At 52.0% G+C, this 21,510-nt stretch overlaps 5 protein-coding genes across 5 annotated transcripts; 2 read left to right on the top strand and 3 right to left on the bottom strand.

The window, feature by feature from the left end:
* Positions 1–104: 104 nt before the first annotated feature.
* Positions 105–1,493, bottom strand: PV05_09824 (uncharacterized protein; the record flags this gene model as incomplete). The annotated part of the gene is made up of 2 exons (XM_013456200.1): positions 105–348; positions 1,006–1,493. The coding sequence occupies 2 exons, from the start codon at positions 1,491–1,493 to the stop codon at positions 105–107; spliced, it is 732 nt and encodes a 243-aa protein (XP_013311654.1).
* Positions 1,494–2,661: 1,168 nt separating this feature from the next.
* PV05_09823 (uncharacterized protein) lies at positions 2,662–7,356 on the bottom strand (the record flags this gene model as incomplete). The annotated part of the gene is made up of 3 exons (XM_013456199.1): positions 2,662–3,147; positions 3,200–3,601; positions 3,661–7,356. 3 exons carry the CDS (start codon positions 7,354–7,356, stop codon positions 2,662–2,664), a joined length of 4,584 nt encoding a protein of 1,527 aa, XP_013311653.1.
* Positions 7,357–8,805: 1,449 nt separating this feature from the next.
* Positions 8,806–9,990, top strand: PV05_09822 (uncharacterized protein; the record flags this gene model as incomplete). The annotated part of the gene is made up of 3 exons (XM_013456198.1): positions 8,806–9,246; positions 9,310–9,435; positions 9,496–9,990. 3 exons carry the CDS (start codon positions 8,806–8,808, stop codon positions 9,988–9,990), a joined length of 1,062 nt encoding a protein of 353 aa, XP_013311652.1.
* Positions 9,991–10,189: 199 nt separating this feature from the next.
* PV05_09821 (uncharacterized protein) lies at positions 10,190–17,581 on the bottom strand (the record flags this gene model as incomplete). Its single annotated transcript, XM_013456197.1, has 9 exons — positions 10,190–11,060; positions 11,120–11,793; positions 11,845–11,947; positions 12,029–13,390; positions 13,442–13,702; positions 13,757–13,862; positions 13,911–15,485; positions 15,624–17,508; positions 17,564–17,581. 9 exons carry the CDS (start codon positions 17,579–17,581, stop codon positions 10,874–10,876), a joined length of 6,171 nt encoding a protein of 2,056 aa, XP_013311651.1. The 3' UTR covers positions 10,190–10,873.
* Positions 17,582–18,031: 450 nt separating this feature from the next.
* On the top strand, positions 18,032–21,468 carry PV05_09820 (uncharacterized protein; the record flags this gene model as incomplete). The annotated part of the gene is made up of 8 exons (XM_013456196.1): positions 18,032–18,042; positions 18,107–18,605; positions 18,659–19,403; positions 19,457–19,840; positions 19,971–20,814; positions 20,864–21,049; positions 21,103–21,352; positions 21,407–21,468. 8 exons carry the CDS (start codon positions 18,032–18,034, stop codon positions 21,428–21,430), a joined length of 2,943 nt encoding a protein of 980 aa, XP_013311650.1. The 3' UTR covers positions 21,431–21,468.
* Between the last annotated feature and the right edge of the window lie 42 nt (positions 21,469–21,510).

The raw sequence follows: 21,510 nt of genomic DNA, 5'->3' as shown, positions 1-21,510 counted from the left end.
CTTTGACCCTGTACCAGTACTCTTTACCACATAAGTTAGCAGCTAGACTCGATTCCGTTGTACTACTAATCAGTTAATGTTATTTCGAGTGTGAGGCTCATCCATCAGTTGATGTAGATGTAGATGTAGATGTAGATGTAGATGTAGATGCAGATGTAGATGCAGATGTAGATGCAGATGTAGATGCAGATGTAGATGCAGATGTAGATGCAGATGTAGATGCAGATGTAGATGTAGATGTAGATGTAGATGTGGATGTGGATGTAGATGTGGATGTGGATGTAGATGCAGATGTAGATGTGGATGTAGATGCAGATGTAGATGTAGATGCAGATGTAGATGTAGATGCTTAGTTGCTGATGTCAATCTCCACCCAGGTACTTCTTTCTAGCACCCAAGAAATTGATCGACGAGACATCCAGCAACGCAGGACTAAGACGACACCCGGAGTACGACGTACCTCACAAGGATCCACGTTGCCTCGAAGGGAAAAAAAACACCGGATCTACGATCGGAACGACATCACTGCTGTATCCCTGGGGCATGGACGACATGCACATGATACACAAATGGCTCGAAAGACAGGGACCCTGCGACCAAGAGAAACCACCTGAGAAGGGGACGTCGAATTTGCTTTATGGAAGGTACAAAACATTGTAATTGTCAGTGGGTATCTCAATGGTATAAACATGTCAAAAGTTTCCATCCAACTCCTTTCCCTTCCCGCACGCTCGAAAATAGAAAAAATTTACCATCGCTGTTCCCCCTGGGATCAGTCTACCCATGTTCGACAGTTCAATTGTTTCAAAAGATGTAATACGCAAAGGTCGTGGCGTTGTCGAGGTCGGCACGCGTATAGTGAACAGGAGCACGGTTGACTTTTGGTTTTGGTTTTGGTTTTGGCCTGTACCAAAATAAAGGTCAGTATGTGTCGTCAATAAGGAACTCGTCCTGGTGGTGGTCCCCGGGCCGGGGGGGGGGGGGGGGGGGGGGCAAAATAATCACCTTGTTTCACGCTCCTTCTGCCTCTGATGGTACCAAGTCTTTGCCTTCTTGATGTTGCATCGAGGACATAGGATGCCGTCCAATTTCGACGGCTCTTGCTGCGTTTCTTCTGGGTTTGTCGTTGCGGCCGCTTCGTGTCTTGAGTAGGCGGGTTTCCGGGCGCCGTGGTCCAGCAGCACGTACGGGGGTAACTCTTCGTCGGGTTCTGACTCATTCTGAATCTCGAGCTCGAGCTGATTCTCGGTGTATGACCGTGTAGGCTCGGATTGTGTGTTGAAGAAGTCGTCAGGATGTTCTTGCGTTTGCCCTGGCGTTGGCGTTGAGCATATCGCGTCGTAAGTGGGACATTCTTCCCGAGCCTCCTCGATCGAGGGCAAGCGCCGCGAGCTACTAGTGCTTGACGATGAGCTGGTGCGGGAAGATGATGGACGCTTGTTGCTTGTCGAAGCGAACGATATGCCTCGTAGAGCTTCCCGGAAAGGCATCATGGTTCGAGTTCTGAGGGTGTGCGGACCTGGTCAGCTAGTGGGAATCTGATGATCTTGTATCACAAGGTGAGTCCGAGACTTGACCAAGCGTCTTCTTTGTTGAATGTTGTGACCGTTCGAAGAAGTTGGGAAAGGGGTCCTTAAAAGCACAACTTCAATTGATAGGAGCTTCCGCGTGTTGTATCCGCATCTAGAAAGGGTAATAGACATCGAAGAAGAGCTGACCGGAGAATTAACGCCAACCTATTGTGTTGGCAGCAGTTGAGGCTGTCTGACCTCCAGGTGGGGACCTCACCGTTGGTCAAGCATGTGCGCTGAGTGAGAATATCTCCGGACACGGTCAGCTTATTCGAAGAATGCAACAATCACATCCAATTGACCGCAGACAACGGTCCAAGCTCCTATTCTGGTCTAAGATGGAATGTGACCGTCGAAGTATTTGGGGTTGCGCTGTTCAGGTGGAAAGGGAGACTTGGAAATCACACGTCAAACGGCACATTGAACGGTTTCTCTTTTGGCCAGAATCCAGGCCAGCACCGGGCCAATGGTGGAAGACTTCAAATGCCACCCTTTAGGTGTCCCCCTCCTATACGTCCGAATCGAGGCTTGTGGCTGCCCGGGCTGATCTCCTTTCAGCCGCTTCTGGGGAAGCGTGGCGTCAGCAGCGCCTGTTCAGCCCTGTGGGAAAGGGGCGCAGCTAGCCGAGAGAACTACCCCATGGCTGGGAGACCAGACACACGGTGCCTGATGGTGCCTCGAAATGTAAATCGTATGCGAGCCACACGGGGATGCCGACGGTTCCAAAAGCTTGGGTCGCTTAAGCCTTCCTCTGCTATGGCTTGGTGACATGTATCATCGTTGCATTTCCGTATGCGGCTGCATGGCTGGAACTTCACCTTGGAGAGTTCTTGTGGACGGCTCAGATGACAAGTTTGTCGATTACGGAGTGCACGAATCGCGATTGCGATTGCGATTCCGATTCATGTGGCAGCAGCTCAAAATGGTCCTTATGGTTCGTAAATCTGACACGTCTGACTTTTGTGTTAAGCTGATTAAGCGTCACGATGCAGGTTGACCTTCCTGATGATCAGATCCCGTCCCACCTGGGCTTCGCTCCACCCAGTGTCCAATATGTAGAGGACTCGCAAAAGTCCCATCTCCCTCTATTTCATACCGTGTAGTTTGACTTCACAATATTTCTCAGGATGCTCAGTGCGAGATGGTAGTAAAATCCAATCATACTCCAGCGTGGCGTATTATCCTCCTTCGTCTTTTCGTTCTTCGCCTTCTTCGCATTCCTTGGCTTTCGCCCTGCGAGAAGTGACACTCTTCTGACTCGGAAAATATAGTATAAGAACATGGCGGCCAGCATGTTGAACCCAATGTAGGCGAACAGGATACCTAAATTCCTATACTGGTCGGACGGGGAGATGGAAGAGCCTGCAAGGAATTGATTGGCGTTCCGGATAGGACAATATTCGCAGCTTTCTGTGGCATTGGGGTTGTACAATGCTCCAGGCGCTCCTCCGTTGATGTATCTCTGGAGATAACTTCCGCAAGTCTGGCCGCTGGGTGGGTCGAAAATGGCCAACTCATTGTGCGCGCAGATAACGGGTCGGTCTTTGAGTCCCGTTCCAGCCCAACCTCCGATCAACTACGGGTCATGTTAGCAATTCATCCCGGCGTCGGACTTTGGAGTCACTCACATAGGTGAAAGGCGACACCCGCCACATGAAGATCCAGAACCCCGGCAACGCCGTCGGTGTCTGCAAAACGCCATTGAACTGAAGTGTGATGGTGAACAGTAGTGTCGAAAGAGCCGCAGCTGTCTCCGTACTTGGCATCGTGAAGATGATCATCTGTGCGTACGTGGATGCAAACAGCAGGAACTGTAACACGAAGGTATACATCAAGCCTTGGGTATGACTTGATTGATGGTAGCCAAATATGGGGAAATACCAACAGGCCCAGACGATGACGGACAGGAACGTTTGGTATGGGATCTCAACGACAATGTTCGCAAGAACGAAGCTGAACCAGCTGTACATCTTAGAGGGGGCTTCGCGCAATTCGAACAGTGAGCGTTGAGGGATGAAGCGCGACATGATCTGTCAATCATTTAGTGGTCTGGTCACATCTTTGTAGAGGACTAGTATCGCAGACATACCTGGTTGGCAACTGTGGAGAAAGTGGCATTGAGCATGAAAATGGAGAATACCGTGTTCTGCATTGCAGTCTCAGAAGAGTTCGGGAGGAAGAAAGTGAACCCGATGAACAAAGCGGCCATGATGCTTGCTTGAAACTTGGCATAAATGTACCCAGGAGTCCGCCAATAGTTCTGGAAGAGTCGGACGAGGACGTAACGCAGCTGAGTTGGCAGAGCAGCGGCATACTCTCGATCGTCATCTAGGTCGTCAGACTTGTTGTGCTCAGCCTGCATGGTAGATTGAACTCTGCTTCTGATACCAGCGCAGGCTTCACTGGTTTTCCAAAGTTCTGGCCAGTCGTGAGACCCTTCGCCCACAACACCGAGGACATACTCCGCAGGATTCTCTTCTGCGTCACAAGTTGGGGCGCCCGCGGCTTCGAAATACCCTGTGAGTGTCCGGCAATCAGGCCCCAATGGTCCAAAATACGTGGTCCGGCCACCCTTTGCAAGAAGAAGGATCGAATCGAACTGCTGAAACAGGGTAGCTGATGGTTGATGGATCGTCGCCAGTATTGCTTGTCCGCTGTTGGCCAATTTTCTCAGTAAAGATACGATAGTCCATGCACTTTGGCTGTCCAGCCCGGAGGTCGGCTCGTCGAGAAAAAGAATAGCTGGTTTGGCCGCGAGCTCGACACCAATGGTAAGGAGCTTTCTTTGCTCAACATTCAGACCCTCTCCGGGCTGACCAACAACCGCCTCACTGAAAGCCTCCATGTTCAGCATCTCGATGACCTTTTCGACGTATTCAAATTTCTCTTGCGCAGGAACCGACGAAGGCTGTCTCAGGATTGCCGAGAACCTTAGAGCTTCTCGGACCGTGGTCGTGGGTAAATGGAGGTCTTGCTGTTGGACGTACCCTGTCTTTCGTTGAAAGGAACCCTTCAGCGCTGTACCGTTGACCATGATACTACCAGATAGCTTACCAAAAGTATTGTGGCGTTGGGCGAGCGTATCCAGAAGAGTTGTCTTTCCGGCGCCTGAGACCCCCATCAAGCAGGTCAACGTCCCAGGACTGACCCAGCCAGTAACATCATCGAGGAGTCTTCGTGGCGTACCTTTGATGCTGATATCCAAAGTCACGTCCCGCCAGGTGAGCGTGCCACTATGGGAGAGCTCATTGGTAATTGTTGGGGTTGCTCTGGTATGTGTATCAGCCTCGGCCGTAATTGTTGTGACTTTTGTCAGTTTTTCATCGGGTTCAATGGAAACAGGACCAAGCTCATCCGTTTGCCCTTCTGGATCTGGCAGCTCGGAGTCGACGAGTGGGCGTTGGTGGACCCTGGCTGCTTTGCGGTTGCGAAATATCAGCCGTTGGGGTTGGGCAATAGCCATGGATCGAAACTCCGTAGCAGTCAAATAGAGCACGAGAAAGACCACCAAGTAAGCAATGGCGATTCCGAAATTACGCCAGAGATGAGAGTAGCTGTAGCCAAAACCAGAAGCTACCCAGTCGTCACCGGAGACACTGCGTGAGTCTGGCTGAGCTCCGATGAATGCGCATGCGAAATTTGTATCGCCGGCATACGGGGGTATGAGGCTTGTTTCAGCACAAGGGTACTGTCTTCCATGGACCTCATTCACCAACAAAGCTTCGAAGATGTACGCCACCGGGTTGATATAACTGATCCAGCGAAACCAAGGTCGCATATATCTGGTCTGAAGTGTAAACCCCGTATACATCACCTGGACGAGGATTCCGACACCAGCAATGGCGTAGGCCTGTGGGAGCAGCTTGCAAGCAGCACCAATGGTTCGAAAAATGGCCGACATCAAAAGAGTGCAGAAAAAGTTGAAAAGGAGAAAAATGAAGAAACTCGAAGCTTCTGGTCGGAGCCCAGTCATAAAATAGAACACCAGGTTGAACGCTGTTGAGATGCAGAATTTGACTGGAATGTCCACAATGTAGGCTGCAAAGGCGTCGGCAAAAGGGTGATAGAGCGCGTAGGTCTGCTGCTTCGTGACTATTGCACGCTTAGAAAACAGTGAACCAATCTCGGTCACAGCCAGCAGTGCGTTCGTTAAGGTAGCCAGGAAGATCACAGACCCACGAGACTGCAGGCTTGCTGTAGTTCCTGACGGGCCGTAGTAGATACTGCCGATGATGAAGGCAAGGATGATTCGACCGATTATCAGTGTCACTGTCGACGTGCGGCCGTTCCAGAATAGCTGGAAAGATCTCCTCATACAGATCTTCAACTGCATAAAAACCGAGATCAGATATGGTGACTTGTCCCGCGTATGGTGCGCCTGCATCTGGTGATGCGCGGCTTGCAGAGCACGAAGGCGATCGGTTTGTCGATGGCTCTCTTGATTCTGCGAAAGCTCTGTTATGCAGGCTCGGTATTCTTCGGAGCTCCGCCAGTATGCCTCGAACTCGATGGCTGTTATTGGAACTTTCCCATCAAAGTCACTGCGAGGTTGCCTTTCAGAAGGATTCGTGACCGATGTGAGGAAATCTGGAGTCGTCTGGCGTGGTGGACAAGACCAACCCATCCTCTCAAAATACGTCCGGGCCGACTCAACTGGGCCAAAGTAAATTTGTCGGCCTTCGTACAGCACTAATACCTTGTCGAAGAGATCATAGACACTTTGGCTGGCTTGATATATCGCGGCCGCCTGAGTAACTCCGGCTACATCGGCCATCGTCCTCAGTGAGCGAATGAACTCAAGTGCTGTTGCCGAGTCAAGACCCCGGGTCGCATTGTCCCAAGCCGCCACCGAGGATCGAGTCAATGCCATTTCTGCAATGCTGACCCGTTTTCGTTCACCACCACTGACACCTCGAATGGTATCATTCCCGACCATGGTGTCCCGGGTATGCGTGAGGCCGAATATTCTCATCATCACCTCGACCATATGGGTGGCATAGGAGTCTCGATCAACGCCTTTGATTCGTGACTGAGGTGTCTGGGTGGCTGCAGCGAAGCGCAAGGTTTGTCCTACAGTCAGGTTCGGGAAGTGCTCATCATTTTCAGCAGAGTATACTGCTCGGCCCTTGAAGTTTGTGATAAAGGTGGCTTGTGGAACGCCGTCATAGGCAACGACCGAGTTTGCAGTCAACATTAACCCGTGTAGTTGGCCAGTAATTGATTTGAGGAATGTTGTACAGCCGCTTCCCGGTCTGCCCAGTACCAGGAGCATTTCACCGGTACCGACGGCGCCATTGAGGTCGTTTAGAATGGTCTTGGGCTGCAGCTTCCTCTTTTTGGAAAGAAGCATGGGAAGCCTTAAGAGGGCAATCCAGGGTGAAGCCACTGTCTTTTGGAGTTCTAAACTCGCACCTGAGCCCGAAACTGTGAGAGACGTGAATGAGAATCCCACGGTGGTGCGATGGAGAACATCCTCTTTCACCAGTTGTATGAATGTCGACGCCCAAAATCGAAAGTTGAAGGCATCGCTTTCAGGGTCGAGTCGAGGATCAATGTCAGAGAGACTGGTGGGTGCAAGACCAACATCCTTGGACCAGCGTGTTGCGGTCTTGGTCAACTCCAAGTCTTGCTCCTCGGTAGGGAAAGGTAGATCTAAGTCCTTGTTTGCACGCTTTCGTCGTCGAGCGTGTACCTCCAGTCCATCTCGTATGCGATCGTGCACTGCCGCCTGAAGGACGCTTCTGTAATCGTCCTCGGTGCTGGATGCGCGACTGAGTGCCGCCATGGCAAAACCTAGCAGCGAGGAATGGTGCCACTACAGGACAAAGAGTGGAAGAAATCTAGAGGCCTATTCTGGCTTGCTTTTTAGACTCGCCGTGTGAGACCGTGGATGACATCTTCCAAGACGGATATTTGACGTCGAGACTGGAGCATTCCATATGCGGCACACTGAAATGCGTCGGGGCCGAGATTTGCGAGAGACAGACGACCACTCCACGGGTAGCATACGAGGTATGAGGCCGTAAGCCTGATTGAAGCTCCTGAAAGGTTTCGCTTTGGTGGGCGGCAAACCAAATCGATATTACTGTAGTTGGCCATTGTTGCGATTCTGGCAGCCTTAACCGGAGCACGGCTCGCGAATGGCTGGATGATACCCCGTACTCCATATTGGGTCGTCGATTGACGTTCCATTGGTGGTAATGAGCTCGCATGGGCTAGAGGCTTCACGAGGGCTGAAGGGAGGCTTTTCAGGATTGGTGTGTGGGAAGCGAGATTTTGGCACTCCAGGGTTACGAGGTTTACGAGGTTACTTACCTCCAGCCGACCATTCGCATCGATTCCTGGATTCCGTCTAGTCTCGAACCTCCACACGCTCGTGGAACTTCCCAAGACCTTTGGCAAAGGCTGTTTCAACCACATGCAAGTGGCTCGACCGCCCGTCTACTTCGTATACAGCTGATTCTCGACCGTCTGCCGCTCCCAACGAAGTTGAACTCTGTCTACAATGACTTCGTGATTGAGTTTGGTTGTACTCAGCTCTGTGAGAGCCACGGGATGGTCCCAGAAACTGAGAAGCTCGGACGTCGTTGCGTTGTTCCATTCTGCTTCTCGTGTTTCCAGGATTGGAAGTTCCCCCACCTCGTCTACTGCCCGTGACATGATCTTGGATTGGGAAGCCCTTGCAAGCCCAGAGCTTGGACGCGTCGCAAGAAATAATACCTCAATGTCAGCCTGCCCACCTGAATAGCGGTGTCAAAGCAACTATGACAGAGTGGCTTGAGCAGGAGGGCATTGCTTCCTCGGTACATGCACCCCCATGAAATCAATCCAAAGAATGCCACTGTATCGTGACAGTCACACCTTGCTTGTCTCTACGTAACTGACACGGGACAGAGTCACGAAGCTAAGACGGCCAACCGAACTTACGAGCGCCATGTCAATAACGCGCGTGTTGCATCCAATATGGGTTGAAGGGCTGTGAAGCCCATAGCCCCCAGCTCGCGGAAGTGTTGCGAGTTGAATTCAGTGTTGCGAGGTCGACGTCAACGTTGGTCCTGTGCTGCTTCTCCATCCCAAGTTTATAAGTGACCCGAGACTGTTCTGCATCCCCGAAGTCATAAGACCACCAGATCAAGATTTCTCATTTCGCATCAAAGAGCTATACAAGCACCTACCCAGTCTATTCCTTGACTGACTACCTACACCCCCCTTTATCAGACTCAACAATCCAGAAATGTCACCAACATGTCCACCCAAACCTTCCAATGCCGGCATCGAGGGCGAACCCATCATCGGCAGGTTCACCTTTCAGCACATTGTTCACATCATAGGCTGGGTATGCTTTGGCATCACAGCGATCTTCTGCTTGGGCCTCTGCATCCTACACTTCCGCCAATATCGAGCACCGAACGAACAACGAAACGTCTTCCGCATCATCATATTTCCAGTGGTCGCGTCGCTGATAGCGGTGATCTCAACTTATACGTACAGCGCCAGTGGGTACATCGGGCCTATTGCCCAACTGTACGAAGCCATCGCTCTTGCGTCCTTGTTCCTGCTGTATGTCCAATACGTGGCCCCTGAAGAAAGCACCCGGGTCGCATTCTTTCGGGAGCTCGAATACAAGACGAAGAACGGCTCCGTGAAACCTCTACAGCACTACAAGCTATTCCGAGTATGCCCCCATTCCTGTATCCTCATCGCATGGTCTAAGCACAAGCTAATTCCAGACCTTCAGACCTCCTGGACCATCATCTTCTCCTACGTAGTCGTCTACACCATCCTTATCATCGCACAGGAGGTCACAGAGGCAACTGGCGTCTATTGCAAAACCTCAAACAAGCCCGCCTTTGCTCATGTCTGGGTAAGTCTTTCATTATCCCTCATCTACAATGTCCACCCATACTGACTAGCGACCCTGTAGCTCCAAGCCTTTCAACTCATCACGACCATCGCAGCAGTCGTGACGGTGATCCGCTTCCAGCGCCGGTTGAAAGACCACATGGTCGGCCGCAACGCGCTGCCCAAGCTTCTCAGCTTCAAATTGTTCATACTGATCACGACAATTCAACATGTAAATCTTCCCACCTCTATCCATCCTGACCACCAGAACAGAAATACTGACCAATTCGGGATGCAGTTCGTATTCAGTGTGATTGGCTCTCACGCCACGGGCAGCAAGAAACTAACATACGACGACATCACGATCGGTTTGCAATCACTGTTGGTCTGCATCGAAGCTCTAGCTTGCCAGCTGTCCTTCTACTTCTTCTTCCACGCAAAGGAGTTTGCAGTGAACAAGCACGAGGGAGCCAAGGACGGTGTTGTGTACAGCCCCATGAAAGCATTCCTTCATGCACTCAATCCCATGGACTTGATCCTCGGTATAGGTCGGGCTTACGGCTTGGTCAGATTTTGATTTTGAGGAGGGTGACTCAAGGACTGCTTAAGCTGTTACAATGAATTCTTGCTATCTTCAGCGTGGGCAGAATACCTTGACCTCCAGTCCATCTTCGGAATCTTGTGAAAGGTCTGGGCGTGGACGTAGCCGGGATTTGGCAATGTGGATGTATCGCCAATGTTATTTGCATTATCAGAACGATCAAAGCTCTTTGTACGTTGCATTAGATCATATCCAGAACGGTCCTTGGCTGTTTGTGCAATTGCAGCCTAGATTGGGAGCCTAAGATTACAGCCATTAGGTCCAACTCCGACCTGCGAAGCGGTCTCGTTCGGATGGTCCATCATGGTCCCCTTTCCTTCACACGCGAAAGATCCTGGCCCGTGCCCGTGGTTCGATCCCTCGCCCGCGTCTTGTGGTTCTCAGTTTCCGTCATGCAGCTTTCGGCTTCGAGCGTGACGACGGCTTCGAGATAGCCATCGTCTCTGTTCTGACATGGTTGCCTTCTCCAGTTCGCAAGCTCCATATCCAGATCCTCAAAGCCTGTGCTCCCCCTTGTAGCCTAGTATTAGAGCCTTAAGGATGAAATCAGACTCAATGATGAAATCAGACTCGGACTTAGACTCAGGACCCATTAGATCCATTGGTCCTCTAGGCCGTAGTTGGGAAGGAGACAGGATCTTGTCAAGTATCGGCGGTGGTTCTGGCGCCACCGGCTGCCACTTATGTAGCTCTTGTCGAAGATAGTTTGTCTCAAAGGCTAACAATACTTCAGCCCCTTCTAACTTACGAAGATAGAATAGCATTTCCGGCACCTTTTCGATAGCTCGAGATGATTGGTCGCCCTCGAGAAACGGAGCAAGAAAGTTGCGGAAATTTTGAGCAGTATCGATGATACGCCCTAGTATTTCTTCTTCTGCAGGTCGGAATGAAGACCTGGTATCTTGGCTTGCCAGTCTTGCAGGACCTCGAGGTTTGGTCTGGCTGTAAGGCGCCAAATCCTGACACGCCAGTCACAAATCGGACAAGTAAACGTCTCAGTCTCTTTGACCTTGTTCCGTTTCAAGCCTAGACATTTTGCGTGATACCTAAGAATGATAGTATTAGTAATGATCCGGAGACGATGACAATGAATATTAAAACTCGCCATTCGTGACATATTTCACATTCAATCATGAGGCCGCTTTCGTGTCGACGACAGATGCAGAAGACCGGGGCTCGGCCATTGTCTGCGGTTCCTCTTTGCTGTGTTTCAGCAGGGCTTCGTTCTCGAGATGGGGGATCCAAAGGTGGTGAAAAAGTGTCGCCGAGGTTGAAGCAAGAGTCGTTTTGCTCCTCGACGAACTTCAGATACTGCTCGAGGACATGAAGAGGCCCATTAGTTTTTCCGAACAACTTTTTACCTATCCCCATCCACTCCTCGGTTTCTCGAACCGTTCGGTACAAATGTCCGGAATGATAAGGCTCACTATTCGGACCTTTGGAGGCTTCGAAGAACTCTCGAAATTCGGTGTACGTCGGCCGATTTCGAAAATTGGGATCTCGACTGCGTTCGACGAGGGCCATACGCCTATCAACGAGAGATGGGCCGCAAACTGGAACATCATCCATTTGAGCAAAGGTGTCCGTGTTGGCGTGAAAAGTATGATCGCTGTGCTCTGTGATCTTATTCTTAGCTGTAACAGCTGCTGCTTTTGCAAGGATTGCGGACGAGAGGGTCTTTGACTCGTTAGTCGCTGAGTTGGAAAACTCTTCCAGGATTTCGCGCCATTTTGCTGCCTTGAGTGATTCTTCGTCAAGAGTCTTGAATCGGGACGCAAGCTACTCAATATCAGCACATGCCATCCAAAGGGTGTGGGATCCATATCATACTTTGAGAATACACTTCGCCAGGTGGCCGTCGAAGTCTCCATCGGTAGATCTGTCCAGCAGGAACGAGTACAATGTCGCTAGCGTAGACCTGTCTTCGCCTAACCTGGTGGAAGTCGCGTCAGCATCCTGGCATCGAGTACATGGGACTGAAAAGGAAGTCGGCACATGCAAGGTTAGGCGTTACCTTTCAAGGATCGCAGCATGCCCATACGTCAGCGTGTTCAACACCGCATTTTCCATTAACCGTCGGTACCAAGGTACGTCGATCTCTAATTGAATCAAGGCGAGGGGCCCCTGCCGACCACCCAGTAAGATGTCGTTCTTGGGCTTCCACAAGTCATGAAGAGATTTTATCGCCAGACCAAAAGCGGCAATCCCCTGTGTGACTTTCTTTGGGGGCACATGTTTATTCCAAGGTGACCATACTGCCTTCACTGCGTCGTTGAGCGCCTTCCCAGCCTCGTCGTTTGGGGTTGAGTTGGCGAGAACAACCGGCATTACCTCAGGCAGCTCCCCGCTACCCATCGATGGGTCAATTCTGTCCACGTTGAATAATGCCCAATCTGGCAATGACCCATCCTTGTCGAAGGAGCCATCGAATGGCGGTACAGTGGGGGATCTTAGCGGGGACGATGGCGCGGGCGATGAATTGGTTGCATCTGTGTTGAGTGTGACACTCTTGTTCCTGAGTTCAGGGAACTCTTTCAACGTCAGCTCCTCCGCTTCTGTGTGGTATTTTAGGATATGTTTCCGGAGTGAAGCACGAGTGTTGAAGCCGCTGACCGCAAAGTCACAGTCCGAGTCGGTGCAACGAAATCGTTGCTTGTGAAGTGCCTCGTGAACGGCGCGCTGCTCTTGGGTTCGGAAACCAATTGACGCCCACATGCAGCCACTCCATCTGCAGCAGTACGCGGTGGACCTGTAGCGTTGAAGAAATGTCTCCACGTCGGTCACGGTGATCTCCATTTCTGCATATCGGGATTCAGGTGGACTGTTGAGTAGAGATTCGAATACAGTCCGAAAACGAGAATATGTCTCGGTTAGGGTGGTTGGATCGGATTCAACATCTGTGTTCGCGCTTGCGGTGAGTCCGGCTAACTTTTTCACCGCCGTGATTTTTCTGAAATCAAGGTATTGTCGTAACAGTGGCGGAAGACTTGGTAGATCCGGCGTACTAAAAGCCGGCGCGGGAGGCATGGCGGGTGACTGGCGGTCTTGTTCACGGTCGGAGCTTGTCTCGGACGCGGGTATGCGTCCATATGTCGCTGCGAGGATGCGTAACTGGCTGAAGACTTCGACAGAGATTCCACGATCCTCGACCTCTACAAGGGACTCGGTGAATTTTCGAAGGTGTTCCGGCCAAAATTCTTGAACATATGCGTATATGTCGTGGAATCCCTTGACTACATGACCGTGAACAGCTGGGGACAGTGGGGTCTTTAAAAACTCCGCGCAGGTGAGTAAATATCTGGTACATGCGGTTGTGATGTTGGCATGTGCCACGAATGGTGAGAGATATGGGCCGCTTGCTCGATGTAGCAGGAACCTGCGCATGCGTCAGAAAGATGAAGAGGTGAAGTATGACTGTATACCTTACTCTCTGGCCGAAAAGTGAACTAACGCAATGGTCTCTCCTTCGCGCTCCTCGATTAAAGGTTTGCAAATGTCCAAGATACCTTTGCCGAGTCTTGATTCGTCGTTAAGCTTTGCCGCCCCGTTGTGAAAGACAATGGCGCAGCAAACTTCCCATGTCTTCAGCGGACGGCAGGCAAAGGAAAGCCAGCTAAGAATGAACCGTGCTCGAATCCGTTGCTGATCGTCAGACTGCAAGTGAAGTCGGTCCAGTATTGACCTGTATCTGTTGGGCGTCTCGTCAGAGGGTGCTGCGACGTGTGAGCGTGGAGGTTCTTACAATCCAGGGAGGCCTGACGGTAGGTGCCTGACGGCTGACCGCAGGTCCTGTACACTCTCTTGCTCTAGGACAGTCGACAAAACCAGACGTACCCATAAGAACATGCCTTGCCACGAATGAGCAGAGGTGGTTTTCGAGGATTTATATCACTCACCGTTAGCCTTCTGGACTATGTCGTTCCCGATATTGTTAGCCTCGTTGTCCTCAAATCGATCCCGAAGCTCTGAGAGCCTATTCTTCGTGAAAGTGGAGATGTCGCGTCGTACGAACTGCTCCTCCTCCTCGTTGCTGAGAGAGATCTGAGGGGCCTTGCTCAATCTTCTTGCAATGTCTCGTGTTTCCCTCGAACAGACAAGGACCTTCAAATTTGTTTGGTCCGAATCTCGGCCTGTATCGTGGGTCACCAGGTTCGACATCTCGGTCAGGACCTGCCTTTGGTCAGAACCTTCGAATTCGTCAAGTCCGTCCAGGATGAGAAATATCTTCCCGGATGACACAATTAGATTTTTTAGGAGCTCTTTCACTTTCGGAAGGGAGGCGACAGCCCCGGTTTTGACATAATTCTCGTAAATGTACGGAAGAAAGTCGGGTTCTTTCTTCAGCAGCTGCGCAATCAGGGCCCTGAACGTAAGACTGCAAGCGTTTCGTTCAGACCTTCCGAAGCCGTAAGAACAAAGGCAGTACAGGATGTGAGCCCCGGGTGGGAGGGAAAGTTCCTCCACGAGGTACGTAGCTAGCGTCGTCTTGCCGGATCCAGGCTTCCCATGCAGCCAAAAGAATAGACGACGGTCCTCTGGATCAAGCCAAAGGCTGATCTTTGGATGTTGAAGAATCCAATTACAGGTGTCGCTCTCTCTGGCGCTGGAACGGCGCTCGAACAAGTCTACCTGCTCTCCATCTTGGCCATTCAAGTCCAGCCATACCATGGTATCGCGAAATTGCCATTGTCTACGATCAGCTTCGTGTTTCTCAAGGTCTTCGAGAAGCTTCCGCCTGCAGTCATTCGCGTTGAGAACGTCAAGACCGCCTCTTCCTGCGCAAGTTCGGCCCCGGGTCCTTGCTAGGTTCTGCAGGATGGCGTGGAAACGTCTGTCGAAGCTTCTCCAGGAAGCATCGAACATGTGTTTCCAACCCGGTCGCCGCAAAAATTTGTACGTATACAAGTGGAATTCAAGGATGTCGGAGTAGATGTCCGCCAAGATGTGCTGAAAGTCTTCTTCATCGGTCATGGCAAGCCTGAGTGCATCAATGCGCGGTAGAAGCTTCGCAATCTGGGCATAGGCTTCAATTAATTTGGTGAAGCAGTCGATGTATTCGTTGGCAATCTGCAGGAACAGCTTGATCGGCGCCCAGAGGTAGCAGACGTAAGGAGTGCCTCGACGAAGCCTATCGAGAGCGGCTGCGAGTGTACGAAGAGCCTCGAATAGCGGCTCAATGCGGCGGAGATTTCGGAGACAACGGCGCTGTTCCTGGTCATATTCGATGATCTTTGCAGCGTATTGGACGTCCTCGAGTGTTGTTGACCGAAAGAGATAATAATCGTCCGGATGCAAAGCGCCATCGAGCTTCCCAAATGCCTGCGCAATGGTTAGAAGCACCTCAGGTGCAGCTTGGGCCTGTGTGCCGTCAGTCGTGGGCTGTTTCGAAGTATGGGACAGTCCGCATTCGGCTACCACGGTACTTGTCTGTGGTTCCGCACATGGTCCGGAAATCGGGATTCCCTGCTTCCCTGTATGAAGGTCAGTGTGCCGCTCCTGTTTCGTGACAATTGGAGAGAAGGTCTGTATGTTTGACTGGGCTAGATTGAAGGGAAGCATATCTTGTTTATGCAGACGCAGGGAGAAGTGGGCGCATGCCGTCTACATACCCGCGAAAGGGTCAAAGTAGGTCAAAAGCTCTTTAGCACATGCAGCTGCCACTGCTGCGGCATAAGGGTGCCATTCGTCGTTCTTGTGGGAGTCGGCGTAGTCACAAATGCCTCGGATGACAATGCAAGGAGAGCCACTGCTCAGACCAGCTGCTTCCATCTCAAAGCACAGTGCCCCCCCGGCGTCACGGCTGATTCTGTCCCTGGTTTCTGCACTTTTGATCACACTATTTCCCGACGCGATCGTACCGTAGAATATTTCTGGACCTAATACGCTTCGCGGAGAGAGGATCTTGGCCGTATCACATTTGTCACACGTCGGTTCGTCACGGACGTGGAGGCTATCTGCAGTGAAGAGAACATCTTTCTCTGGCGAAGGCCGAGAGTATTCCTGAAGAGTTGGATGCGTCCTCAGCATGTTGTTCACGAATTCAGAGATCTTGTTTGGCTGGATTCGGTGATCTGATTTCATCTTGACGACAGTAGTTCTCCATTTGGTAGGCGGCGGGCACAGATATCCCTTACGGATAAAGCCGTCGACCGTCTCTTTACCAAGATCGTATTCAAAAACACCGCCGTGGTTTCCATCTGGCATGCCCACGACCACATCACCAAGCCGAATATCGTTTTTCTGACCGGGAATACCCCCGCCGATTCCCACAAGCAGGCGTATTGCAGAAGGGAATGTTCTTCTCATATCGGTGGCGACGGTGGCTGCAGCACCGATGCCCTGCGAGCCTGCTGGTAAGTACCCGATTGCGACATTGTGGCGGCCCATCTTCCCGAGAATATATTCATTGCAATCACCATCCAAGCTAGGTAAGCTGGGGTGTTCTTCATCGAGCATGTATCTGACAGCACTCATTTCCACCTCCAAAGGGCAGATTATTGCGACATGATAGGCTCCGTGGCTCGGTGGTATACCTGCGGAGCTCGCGGCGGTCTTGATCTGAGGCGCCGTGGAGGTGCTGGGAGCGTCATTCGTGCTCACTTCGCGGGCTGAGGGCGTTGGTTCGTCAAGCAATCGACGGAGTAAAGGCGCGAGGTCATCATACCGCGGTCCGCACTTTAGGCGCAATAGCATATTGTGGTTGAGGCGGTCATCATCGCGTACCAACAGACAATGCCGGTTCGGGATATTGAATTGTCGCTCGCCTGCCCACTTCAGCAGAGATCCAAAATTGGGATCTTCCAGACCTGAGCCACATCCGACGAACACAATTGTGCGATATTCCAGGAATGTGCGGAGAATGTTCTGCACTTCGTCTGCGTGGGCGACCTTGTAGTAATCGGTGGTGTCCAAAACAATGTCCTGTGGATCATGGTAGCTCCCCTGCACGTGGAGGACGCCATCCAAGTCTCCTCGTTTGAACTTCAGCAAATCCTCCTGGCTCGATCTGGAAATCCGCGGCAGGCGAAGAGCCTTCTCTAGCAGATCGTCGTAGTTGGTGGTCAAGATCGTCGCACCCGCCTCGTGCAAGTCCCGTAATGTCTCGAGGATGGCGGGATGTCTGACTGCATCGGAGAGGCTGCCGAAGACGGAGTCCAACCAGGTTGAATACTGGCGATGCTCCGTCATGAGACTGGACAAGATACCCGCCGCATCTAGTAGCCTCGATAAGGCAGGCTCTTTCAGCGCCTCGTATGCATATTGGACCCGACGATTCATGACTTCCACATAGCCTTCATCGACCAGGTAGTTCAGCCCATTGCCCACGAGACCCGTCCATGTCAGACGCGACAGCGAGTTTCCATTTTCATCGGCTGTAGCGCTCAGCGATACACCTGCGCCTACTACAATGACAAGGCGCTTGTCTTTTAACTCTCGTCTTAGTCTCTTGAGGGTATCGTTCTTGCGCCGCAGGGTGTCGCCCAGGGCTGCACCCTATGTTGGTCAGCGTGGTCATCCCTTCGGTACCGTCCAGCTGCCGAAACCGTACCTGAGCTGACTGGCTCATGCTAGTGTTCTTGAGACAGAGTCCATGGATCACCTTGTAGCGCGGATCTTCAATATCGGGTCTTCGTTCTCCGGGACAAGCCAGGATCAAGCTGGAGGGCGAGTAGCGTCGACCGGATCAGTTCTTGATGCCGACATGCATGCGAAGACAAACATTCGACAACTTTGAGATGGCGGGTGCGGCTGCATTTCGAGTTGTCGAGTGCCAAGCGGGAGGGTGGGAGGGATCCTGGCAAGAAGCAGAAATGCGGCCATTGAGGTTGCCTTGTCGCGTCGACTGCGCTCGACTGACTGCGCCTACCTTGCCGCCCACCATCGCATTTACGCCGTTGCCCTTATGCCTCGAGTCTCATCGACCAAACGAACATATCACGACGTGCCTTGCGAACGATGCTGAGGTCACGCCGGCTTCCTCCGCGTTGACGGACGGCCATAACAGACAGCACCTGTCATGCTTGTCAGGTGAGCAAGTGCGTGCCACACAAATCGGCCATCAAGGTGCATGCTCATTCTCGCCAGTGTCCAGCCTCCCAGACGCGATCTGGTCCGAGACCTCGAAGAAGAGAACCTTGCCTGCCTCGCAATTTCCAGATGCGAAGAGACCCAAGCTTGGCAAAACCGTACAGCTTGGAGACCAAGACATACACCACTGGGTGTTGAAGAACACACCAGAGCTGGGGACAACAAAGCCGCCATGCTTGGAGAGGGACGCACATACAGCTGCCCGTTCCACCCGCCCTACGTCGAATCTACCAGAGATCGACGAGCTCTTTATCCACCAAGAAGGAGCCGATCTCCACTGCGGACTGAAGGATGTTTCTCAGTCCGCGCAGGACGTGATTTTCCTGGACGCACCCTCGCCATCGCTCGAGGATCGTATCGATTGGTCGAACTCTTCTCCTCGAACCTCTTCGTGTGCAACCAAGACATCTCTATCCTCGCCCGCGGATCGGGCCGAGAGGCAAGAAGTTGACGGCTTCCGCCAAGATCAGGATGGACCCTCGGAAGAGGTTTGCTTTGGCATGGTGAGCCAGACGACCCGTAGTATTCCAGCCGTGCCCGCTGATCGTGGAAACAGCTGATGGATATTGACGCTGAGTGTGTCAGCTCGGTAGACCATCTCACAATTGACTGCGTCCTGTCTTGGAACGGTGCCACGACAATCCAGGTGAACTCAAGCGAACAACATGCCTTACATCTCCCACAGCGTATTGCTCGGGCCTTGACGACACTTTCCCACAACGCGGGCGTTGAAATCCAGTTTCTCTACCAACATTGTCGTCATGCCGGGGAAGAGCCTGCGACTTTTCGAACGAAAGGCTTCCGTAACCGAAAATCTCAACCGTCCTGTAGAGTCTGTGCTATCCTCTATGGCTCAGCTGATATCGCTGATACTGTAGGTGACTGGCTCAGCAGTTGCAACTTGTATCTTCAGTTACCGGAACACTGTAACCGCAATGTTCGATATTACAACCCTCAGCGGTTGTCTCTTGGCGATGAGACCAGGAAGATGACCTTCGACATAAACCAGAAGCCGCTGACCGCCGAGGCAGAACCGTCGGCCGCCATCTACGCGAAGTATAACAGCGAGGAGACGTTTGACGAATCTCCGCAGCCTCATATTATCTGTACACCTCTGCACAGTCACCAAAAGCAAGCTTTGACTTTCATGTTGGACAGAGAGAAGGGTTGGGCCTTTTCGGCGTCGAGGCGAGATTTATGGAGATCGTACATTGACTTGCATGGGATTACCCGATATCAGAATGTGCTCTCGGGGGAGTCTCAATCAGAGCCACCTCCTCCGTTCAAGGGTGGCATATTAGGCAAGTCCGCTGCCTGATCTCGCATGGTATTGACTGATTAATCTGTGGCGCAGCCGATGAAATGGGCCTGGGTAAAACTTGCACCATGCTGTCTCTCATCGCCTCGAATCCTGCCCGATCGCCTCTCACAGGAGCTGGGGATCCTCCGTCAACCTTCCCGCAAGAGGTGAAGGGCACATTGATCGTGGTGCCGTACTCAGTCCTTCAAGTGTGGGAGCACCAGATTCACCATCATTTTCAACCCTCGACGGTCAGGGCGTGCAGCTACTTCGGTCCTGGAAGACACCAACTTGCGCGCGTGTTCAACGAATATGACATTGTGATGACCACCTACAATACCGTCGCAGTGGAGTGGAAGTCCAGCGAGTCTGTACGGAGCCAAAAGGGCCACAGCCCCTTGTTTTCAAACCGTTGGCATCGTATCATTCTAGACGAAGGTGAGCCTTTCCGAACAAGGTAGAACCGCATGATCATGCCTAGTGTCCGTGAGAGCGACACGCCGACACTCTCGATACTCTTTGCCACGATTCGCCACGCTGGTTTTCTGCACAACTGACACATTTCTAGCTCATATGATCCGATCCAGACGCACTACGATTGCCCGTGCAGTTTTCGCCTTACATGCCACACATCGATGGTGTGTAACCGGCACACCAATACAAAACCGACTGGGGGATCTTGCCAGTCTTCTGCGCTTCTTAAAAGTATTTCCCTATGACAACATCACGACGTTTGAGACCGAGATTTCGCGCCCGTGGAAGAGCAGAATGGACGAGACAGCCCTGGGCAAAATTCAGCTCATGATGAACATGTTGGCACTGCGGCGTCCAAGGGCCGTCATATCATTGCCAGACCGGCAAGAAATCATCGAGCCGGTCTCGTTCACGACGGAAGAGATGCAGACGTACAATAAAGCGAGGCTGGGCATCATCGAAGTCATCGACTCCGCACTCTTGGCAGACGACGGCGGTGGTGGATCGGTCTACATCAGTGCGTTTCAGAAGATCAACGACCTGCGCTACATCTGCAATCATGGCAAAGCTCCGGTCCGCAAAGGATCTCCGAGCGCTACTGCGTCGGAGTTGAACGACGCGTCCTTCCAGCGTGAGCTCGACGATTTGCTGGAAGCTGGGGCAGGCATCTGTGTCTCCTGCGGTGCAGATATTCAAGCGGACATCGAGTGTGCGGTGCAAGCTCTTGACGTCTTACGAGGAAGCGCCGTCGAGAATTCGCAGCAGTTTTGCCCCAATTGTTCGATGTGCAACGTCGAAACAGGCGGTCCATCGCCGTTGTCATTACTAGACCTGGAAGAGGAGGTCATTGCATTGACCTCCAACTCCAGCCGTCGCTTCTCGAGCAAGGTGACAGCGCTGGTATCCCAGCTACTACGTGTGCCTCGTGGCGAGAAATGGTACGACCATTTTTCCAGACCGTGACTTTCTTTCTGCTGACCCTGCCAGTGCCGTGTTCTCTTACTGGACCACGACGCTTGACGTTATCGAACAGGCATTGGAACAGGCAACAATTGTATTTACTCGATACGATGGACGGATGCAGAAAGCAAAGCGTGATCTAGTGCTGTCCAATTTCGCGAACGATCCCGCGGTGCAAGTGCTTCTAGTATCAATCACCTGCGGAGGCCAAGGGTATGACCCGATTGACCCGTTCATTGGAGAAACCACTCACCAGACGCTTCCAGGCTCGATCTCACTTCCGCAAATCATGCGTTCCTGGTCGAACCGCAGTGGAACCCAATGCTCGAAGAGCAGGCAATGTCACGCGTCCATCGCATGGGACAGACACGGCCCGTGCGGATCGTGCGTCTCATCATGACAAACACCTGGGAAGAGAGGATCTTGGATGTGCAGAGACGAAAGAGAAACCTCGCAGACCTCGTCGTCGACAAAGTGAAGTTGCAGGCGGGCGACGCGGGAAAACGCCAGCTGATGGTTTGTAGATCCAGACTAGATGGTTGCTCGCTGTCACTGACCATGGTGTTATAGCATTTACGCGAACTCATCAAGTAAGAGTGTGGAAGGACGAAGAAAAGGGGCGGGCAGTCCAGTTGAAGTTGAGTTGGGTGGGAGAGAAGTAAGTAGAAGTGGCG

Source organism: Exophiala xenobiotica (genome assembly GCF_000835505.1).
Source record: "Exophiala xenobiotica strain CBS 118157 unplaced genomic scaffold supercont1.6, whole genome shotgun sequence".
NCBI classification, from domain to species: domain Eukaryota; kingdom Fungi; phylum Ascomycota; class Eurotiomycetes; order Chaetothyriales; family Herpotrichiellaceae; genus Exophiala; species Exophiala xenobiotica.
This window is presented reverse-complemented; position numbering and strand designations above follow the sequence as displayed.